Raw genomic sequence first — 9,009 nt, forward strand, 5'->3', positions numbered from 1 at the left:
AGAGGTAAAGGCTGCAGGGGGCAGAGAGGATGGAGCAGAGAGGACAGAGAGACGGAGGACGGGGGGACAGGGTGGACGACTGCAGGACTCATTATTTGTTGAGGGAAAATTGCAGCCCTGTGTTATGTTTGTCCTTTGGTGAACCCGGGAGAATGTGAGGTTTCATACATTTTGACGAGCGGAAGAATCTCTTCCCTTTTCACCATCATGTGAAAGTCTTTGAAATCCTCTGAGCTTCTTCTTCTTCTTTTTTTTTAATCAAAGCTGGGTAGGAAATGAATCAGAGCCTCAGTTGTGATCCGAGGCCTGGAGGTACGAAGCAAGAGCCACATGACCACTGTCCATTTCCACGCCATTACAGCAACAGTCATGGGTGTAATGGCTTGAATTAGGACCATTGATTTCTCTTATGCAGCTTTTCTTTCACCCCCCAAAAACCATTCAGGGCCAGAACTGAGATACTCCCCAGTTCTTCAAAGAAAACATCACATGCTCCAAGGCACACAGAACTTCAACCTCAGCTCCAGAGGAACACACACACACACACACACACGCTCTCACACACGCACGCACACACACACACACTCTCTCAAAACAACCAATACAATGTGTCCCAGCTTGAGTTCCTGGGGAGTTAAACAAAAGACTGAGTTCAAATTGGCTTTTAAAGAACTCCTCTACACAATCAGAGAGTTGACTTGAGCCACTATAGTGTGTCAGAGGAGTGTTTGTGCGGTAAAACTGGGGTGTGTGTGTGTGTGTGTGTGTGTGTGTGTGTGTGTGAAGCGGTGAATGCCTAATCTGGAGTGTGACGGCTCAAGAGCTTCTCCCTCCCTCCCGACGGCTTCAATAGGTCTCCAATCAGGCCTGACTGGCCCTCAATCTTCAAGTCAGCTGTTCTAACTAGCCTGTGATTGAGCAGCTTCATTAAGGGCCCATTTATCTTTCCCTCCATCACGGCCCCTGAAAGAGCGACGACAAGCCCGACACACCCACACGCAGCCCCCTCCTGACCCTGAGCAGATGCACCACACAACATGCGCACAACCTCCAGCAACGCAGGCGCTCACAATGCCCTCGCTTGTATTATACGGAAAGATTTGCGATGTAACAGGTCTTGTTTTTTAAGTTGCTATCTTCAAACTTTAACTTCTCTCTCATCAGACAATGTGCAAGTTCTTCAGACTGCTCCAGGGGGGATCTCGCTTTAAACTGGGGTCTGCCCCAGGTTTGCTGGCCGTGATTCCTTAGAGGTTTTTGGCTGTGCCGAAGTGCAACACTGCCCGAATGAAATAGCCAAACAGATCTTTGTCACACACACACACACACCCAAGCCACCACAAACAGCTCTCTGTAGGCAATTTCTCTGCCTTTGATCTGAGGGCGTGGAGATGCAATCCATCTCCCTGCTCTCTCTCTCTTTTGCCCTTTTCTCTTTTTCTTTACAACATATCCTGATATCAGCCTCCCACCCCCACCCCCCCACCCCCCTCCCGGTGTGCAGGTGTATTAAACGAGTGACTATTCCATCAGCGTTGCTCTTCATCTCAAAGTGCAGCCTGTGAAGAGGACTTTCCCCTCTTTCCCGCTTATCTCTCTCACCCTTCTACCACCCCACCTTCATTCTCTCCTTTCCTCCCCACTCATTCTCATCTCTTCTTCACCTCCGCTCTTTTTAAAACGTGTCAGCTCACCTCAGTCTTGGCGGTGAAACCGAGGGAGCCAGGCCTCTTGCTGACACACCTCCCTGTCTGTCTCCCGCTGTGCGTCTCTCTCTCCACCTATTGTCTATTTAGCTATACGTCTAATTATGCTGTCTCACTTATGTAATTACTGCAAAAATAAATGGCTGCTGTAGCTTCGCCCCCCTCTTTCCCTCCCTCCCCGGCTCTAAGAAAACAAATTATGGAGAACAATAGGTACAAATGGCTTCTGCACCAAACCACATGATGGATGCAGCCTGGGCTCCTGCATCTCATCCTTTTCTTTTTACCTTCGTCCCCGGCACTCTTTACTCTCCCTCCCTTCACCATTATCTCTCCCTCTATATGTCTCTGTTTGAAAACAGAGGAGGACTTCTGCACTCGCTCGCCCAACTACCCTATCATTGTATAGCTGTATCATCTGTCTTCTCCTCTTGGCACTGACACTATATTCACACTGACATCATATTAGGAAAGGTCCTTCCCTCTTTCTCTCTCCCCTCTCCCTCTCTTTCTCGCCTCCATGCTCTCCCTTTCTCTACCCCTGCTGTTGTCTCTCCTGGCACACTCTCCTCTCCTCTATCCCCCTGAGCATTCCGTACACCATGACTGCAAAGCAAACGCATGGGACTTTCGAAAGCAAACAGCCAGCATCCTGTGCCGTAGCCCCATCTGTGGAGAGTCTGAGCACGGAACAATCAGTCCCTCTCCTCCGCTGCTTCGTTCTCTCCCCGGCCCCCTGGGATCTGCCGCGGCACTAGGACGCCTCAGTGAGACGGGTGCGATGTGCTGGAACAATGGCTGGGATGGTTCGCTCTCCGAGAGGGTGTTAGATTCAGCCCAGCCAGTTTGGAAAGCAGTTAGCCATGTGTTCCTGCTGCAGCTTCCGAGGAATGTGGCAGGATCGGAGAAGAAGAAGAAAGGAAAGTGCCTGGGGTGTAGACTGTGGAGACATTACGCATATCTTGGGAAGTTTTGGTAAAGCGATACCAAAATGCCCACAAACCCCCCCCCCCCCCCACCCTGCCCCTCCCCCATTTCCAGAGTGTCCAAATGTACACCTGAGATCGAATGTGTAGCCTGAGGTGCTGAAACACTCCCCCTCTTATTAATCCCCCCTCAGACTTGCAGTCAGTTACACCTTTGTTGTTTTTCACCTTTGCCACGCTGGAGGAAAAACAGCAGGTTTGGTTTACACCAATACAAGCATATCCATTACCTGGAATACTGAGCTGCTGGCAGTAAATCCTGTTGACCCCTTTGCTTCCCTTTCTTCCTTCCTTTCTTTCTTTCTCTCCCTCCTCCTGTCGCTGAGCCCATTGCTGCATCGGCTTTCTTTGGCCAAACATACGGCAGGGTGGGGGTGGCACACCTTAACCGCCAACCCCCCCCCCATCCCATCTCCGCCCGGCTCGATAACATTAACATGTTTTGCCATCGAGGGAGCTGCAGTTAAAAGTGGGATCGATAAGCTTTGACTGACACCCCTCAGTTGATAGCAAATTGGCTGCCTACTCTCACAAACCTCCGAGGGAGACTTTCTCAGCCTCCACCAAAAAAAAATCCCCACAGGGAGAGAGGGAGAGGGAAAAGGAAATAAAAGACATGGCTACACTTCTTCCTCCAGCCCTTTCACCCTGCCTCCTACAACAACACAGAGCCGCCTTTCATTGTGAGGAGGAAGAAGAGACGGAGCCGCAGCCAGAGAGAACCCGCTATTTTGGTTAATGGTTGAGTCACTAACACAATATTAGCCCTGGCAGTTTGAACTGACAGGAAGGAGAGAGTGGAGGAGAGAAATCGAGAGAATAAGAAAGGGACCTGGACCTGCAGGGGAGGGTGCTGGAGTGTTCCAGTCCTCCGCAGCAGGCACTGCTCCAGCCATTAATAAAGTGGGTAATCCCTTGTTTCATTGAATGTGTTTTTACCGCTTGCTGCTTAAGGAAATGACATGTCCTGAGAGCTGGAGCATCATTAATTAGACAGTTGGACTTTGACTAATGGCTCCAGAAAGGCCACATAGCCCCGAATATGCCAAACACTCATCTCAGCTTATCATCCTCTCCCACAGCGGGTGCCTTGACCAGTGTGTGTGTGTGTGTGTGTGATGATGTGCATATGCCATAAGCCCCCCCGCCCCCCCCCCACCCTCGCCTGGATATGTCAGATCTTCTATCCGACAAAAGCTGCTGACAGTGAAATCTAATACGGACTCAAATAAATCAACATCTACAGATAAATAAATATTGTCTGACGATATTCCTAAGTGAAGTTTTATTTTTCCTGAGCCCCATTTCAGCTGCCAGATTCCTCCTCCAGCAGAGCTTTCTATCTTTAATACAAGGTTAAGGAACACGACTGGCGGAGATAACAGAGGAACAGATATTGCTGCAACGCACAAGATAAATTTCAATTTGCTGTTGGTTTCTGTGTCTCAGCAGGAGATATGAAATTCTTGTCTCGCAGCGGAGGAATTGATTAGAAAATAGAATGAATGAATGTGTGGTCTCGGATGTCGGCAATTTTTCTGTTGTGTGTTGCTTTCTTGGCTTAGGGTCTTTGGAGATGGTGATACATCTCTGTAGAAGGATGTGACGCTTGCATTTTTTGGGGCCAGATAAATGCGATCCCCCCCCTCTCCCTTAAAATAACTACAGCTACACAAACGGGCCTTTTCCCTCGGGGTGCTGTTTTAATGATTTAAACCAAATTAATCCCATTTCCCCTCCTCTCACCATTCTTTGCATTAATGTTTGCGGAGAGGAATAACACCGTAAACATGTTTGTGCTGTCTCCAGCAGAATGAGACGGCCCGGAGTCCTGAGGACCCCCAGGCAATGGCAGGAAGTTAACACAGCGCATCCATTGTCTTATTCCTTGTCGTTTCCTCCTTAGATCCTCTGACTGCCCCAGAGGAAGACAAGGTGAGGATGTGCAGAGAGGAGAAAGCAAAGACAAAAGGGGGATGTGCAGGAGTAAAAATAACAGCGGAGGAGGAGACCGTTGTCCTCCTTCACGTTGCTACCTGGGTCACACGCTGACCCGCGGTGCACGTTCAGCTAAGTTGCTAAGAGCTGATAACAAAGCCTCGGGACACAACGCCAAGTTCTTTATCTGTGTTTACCCGCATGGCAAAGCTGATTAGACAGAAGCAACATTATGAAGCCCCATTGTTTCTGTTCTCCTTCCAGATCCTCCTTCCCTTCGTGTAGCTTGAGTGTGTGTGTGTGTGTGTGTGGGAAGGGGAAGGGGGGGTTGTCTGTTTATGGAGAAGGGAAGAAAGACAATAGCATGTGTGTCTGACATGTTGTGAGGATGAGAAGAAACTGCAGCTATTGTTAAAGATCTTGATTATCCATTACTGCCTGTCTGTCACTGTGTCTATTAAGGACCACATGCGTACTGAACAGAGACAGTGTGGATAATTGCAACTAAATAAACATTTGTTTAACTGAAAATTCAATAATATATGGTCACAAGAGGTAAAATACAAATTCATACCTACAGATATAGAGGCAAACGTTAGATTTCCTGCCTACAAATGGATGTAGAAACTCCTCAGATGCGATATTCTACACAAGTCGCAATGTTACAGAGTTCTGACATTGACAAACAATCAAAAGAGGCCAAATTCCTCCATATCTCTGCCATGACTGTGGCTCCTAAATAATGCAGAACACGTCTGTTCAGGACCGGGCTGTGTTCAGATTCTGCTGCGTCGGCACTACTGTGCATCTCGTCTCTAACACTCCTCCGTGGCTGGCTGGGGTTCGTGCCACTAAACTTTCTCTCTTCCACTTACTTTATCCCCAATCTCTTTTATCACAGAAGCATACTGATGAAATGGGATTCACAGGCGTGTGGAAGGAGGGAAACAAGAGGACATGGAAAGTCTGCATGTGTGTGTGAGAGAGGGTCTGTGTGGGGTAACAACGCTCTCCGGTCTTTTTCCTCAGTGTTTTCCAAAAGCTTGTCAACTTAATCATCAACACACTGGAGGGACATCAGTCTCATCGCTGCAACATGACCCCCCCTCCCTAGCCCCCCCCCTTCCTCCCTCCCTTCCTGCAGGCTAAAGACTCCCTCCCTCCACCCAAATCAAAGAACAGCTAAACAGTGATTGATGAAATATGCTCAATTCTCCTGGGCCGCTGTGTCCAGAAGCAGAACTACGCCTCAGAAGGATGAGATAAGTTTCTCTTAATGGGGCAGCAGGAAATGATTGGGTGGGGAGGACTGGGACTCGGGTCACCACACACCTCCTTCTCTTTTTGTGCGTGTGTGTGATGAGACTTTCAACTCAGAGTGAATATGTGACAGCCACCTTCAGCCCTTTTAAGTCCTCCGTGTTCCATAGTCACGCATTCTCCAATCAAGGGAAAAAAGAGTTGCGATGTGAGAAGGACCAAGGTGGAACGTTTCCACGGCGTTACACTATAGTGGATCGTATACTGGCGACATGACTTAAGAGGAAAGAGAAGAAACTTGTAATCTCAGCTCACAGCCTTTGAACTTGGCCCTAGGAGACGCAATCGACCCGAAGCAAAAGGTTCCAAAGAAGAGCTCAGTGAAGATGACTCGGAATACTGATGCGGTGTGGAATCCAATTCCTGTGGGAGCCCAGGGGACTTTCCCAGGCACTAACTTATCTGTGCCCAACAAGACGACATATCGGTCTATAGCTATGTGTGCCGTACACAGAGTTCAAAGTTACCTTGTTCTCTATAGGAACAATTCTTAAAATACAAATGCGTTTAGGCACACAAGCAATTTGGAGCAAAACGGCAACAATAAATGGGACCTATAGGGTCTCTGAGGTTCTAATTAGGGCAGCTGTTGCCATTTTCTTCATTTGTGTGTCTGAGTGTGTGTGTGTGTGTGTGTGTGGGGGGGGTCTGAGTGTGTGTGCACAGGGGGTTTAGGGGAATATGCCACTGTCTGTCTGGCCACTTCCCCTTTCATCCAGCTGTTGCTAGTCTGTCAGGGAGGGCAGGGGTCTGCTGGTGCCCCCCCAGCCCCCCTACCCCTGCCCTGCTTTGACTAATGACTAAACCATGCGGGACCACAGCTGAAAGTGAAGATGTGCTCACAACTAATGTTCACTGTGCTGTCGTCACCATTTGCGGTATTGAACACAGACGTGGGGACTGAATGTGATTCAGCCTGTATGACAGAGACATTGATTTGTTTAAGATGGAATAGAAATGAAGATGTGCGTTTCATGTTTCCAATCCGTCTTGGCCAGTTTGACGCGGCTGAATATGGCACATTTACATTCAGCTCTGTTATCTCTAACGCTTTGGTGCTGTGCTGTAGTTTGTTAAAGACTGTGAAGGGGAAAAAAACACTCTGGAGTCAACAGTTGCTCGGTGTTAATTGCTAAAAAGCTTATTTTTTCTATGGGGCGTTTGCAGGAGTAAATGAACAGAGTCGATGACAGCAGCTGCTCACAAAGATCGCAATTACACTGGAGAACAGCAATGTTTCCACAAATTATTACCAGATGACTTTAATTAGAGAGAGATGGACACGGTGATGATGAGGAAACTCTACTGCAGAGAGTTACAAATGGCATCCATTTAACCACAAATGGGCAACTTCAGGAAAAATGTACATTGATTTAATTTTCCTCCTTAAAAAAACAACCAATTAGTTAAATTTTCATTAGTTTGATATCTGCCTTCCTGCCTGTCTGCCTGTCTGTCTGCCTGTCTGCCTAACTCTGTCTATCTGTCTGTCTGTCCTGCGCCTCTGTTGGATTTACGCTCGGAGGACGAACTCACTTCCACGCACTTTCACGAGTCTCAACCTCTCGATTTGTTTCGTTGGTTCGTGGAAATCAGCCGGAAACTTCGCGGAGGACAAACGGCAGCGCGTCTGTCTGTCTGTCTGTCTACCTGTCTATCTTATCTCCACATCTCCATCCCCGTGTAGCTTCCAGTCAATTTCATCCTCACACTCAAACACCAATAAATGGAACAGGGGCGCGCATACACACACGCGCACAAACACACGAGCACAAACGGACAAAGAGCTTCAAAACATACAAGTGAAACTTTCCGGTCGCATGTGTAAACTCGCGTCCTAACGACATGCGACCTCATCTCCCCCACACGGACCCTAAAGCTTCCCCGGAACAAACACCGACCCCTCTGGGCTCCGGTGCGCAGCGCCGTTCCACGCGTGTCCCGTGATGATCTGCAGCTACACCGCAGTTTAATCGCTCCTTTCTACATTCATTAAACACCACCGACAGTTTAACCAGTGAGCCGTAGCACTGCAGCATGTGTTGCCCGTGAAAGCAGCGCGCCAGGCGGCTTGACGCAGCGCGCTTGGCCGCGTGGAGCTCCGGTCCTTCCTCTCCCATCCACACACAGAGAGAGAAAGAAGAAGAAGAAGAAGCTGTGATGAACACAAAGTGGCTCTTACCTGTGACCATAAGGCAAACGACGAGGTGAAGCGCAGACATTGTTGTTGCTTCTTTTTCTTCTTCGGTCGCTTATTGTGTGGTGAGGAAAGATTCGATCGTTCCGTCTCGGTAACAGTGAAGGAAGGAAGCCGGGTGACGGTCCGCCGCTGCTCGGGGATGATCAGCCGCTCTCACAGTATCATCCAGCTGGGAAGCGACGCTGCTGTAAACTCTCACTTAACCGTACATGTTAACCATACAGCTCCATAGTTGGTAACTTTCCCCGCTGCAGCAGCCTCGACTATGTCTCTGCCACGCGCACAAACACACACACACACACACACACACACACACACACAAACACCAACACACACACACGCGGGCACAGCTGTGACTCGCACTGCGCCCTCACAGTCCCGATCAAGCGGCACGACCAGAACCAAGTGAGTCCACTCTGGAAGCTTCTTCAGGCTGCGGTGCTGCGGTCCGAACGCGACCTCTCCTCCTCGGCAGTGCGCAGTGATGAACCACGGTGAAGTTGCTTCCTCCGCTGGACTCTCTCTCTCTGGCTGTGTGTGTGTGTGTCTCTCCCTCTCTCTCTCCCTCTGGTTTACCCCTGCTTGCCAATGGGAAACGCGCACTGACTGTCATCTGCTGGGGGGGGGGGGGGCCCGGGGTCTGAGGAGCCCCTTACCCAGTCAGACGCCCCCCACCCACACCACCCCACCCCGCTATTGGCTGCTCAGACGCCGCGGGGAGGGTGGAACAATCCACAATCTTACAGTTCGAAATGACTGAACTCCGGAACATTCTGGGGCGGTTCCGTCCACACGGTGACCTGGATTGTGGCCGGAACACAATGGTCGTGCGCGTGCTGTAGTGGGGGAGCCACGCTGT

The 9,009-nt window shown here is 49.5% G+C and overlaps 1 protein-coding gene across 4 annotated transcripts in view; it reads right to left on the minus strand.

Moving 5' to 3' along the window:
• kirrel3l (kirre like nephrin family adhesion molecule 3, like) overlaps positions 1 to 8,785 on the minus strand; it is a 32,389-nt gene extending 23,604 nt beyond the window's left edge. For all 4 annotated transcript variants that reach the window (XM_076160837.1, XM_076160836.1, XM_076160835.1 and 1 more), the window contains exon 1: positions 8,133 to 8,785. In XM_076160837.1, the coding sequence (XP_076016952.1) occupies positions 8,133 to 8,172 (40 nt within the window). In that variant the 5' untranslated portion in view covers positions 8,173 to 8,785. The remainder of the gene's footprint in view (positions 1 to 8,132) is intronic.
• Positions 8,786 to 9,009: the final 224 nt, after the last annotated feature.

Source organism: Genypterus blacodes, unplaced genomic scaffold (genome assembly GCF_046128005.1).
Source record: "Genypterus blacodes isolate CSIRO-AG114 ecotype Tasmania unplaced genomic scaffold, CSIRO-AGI_Gbla_v1 ptg000107l_1, whole genome shotgun sequence".
NCBI lineage: Eukaryota > Metazoa > Chordata > Actinopteri > Ophidiiformes > Ophidiidae > Genypterus > Genypterus blacodes.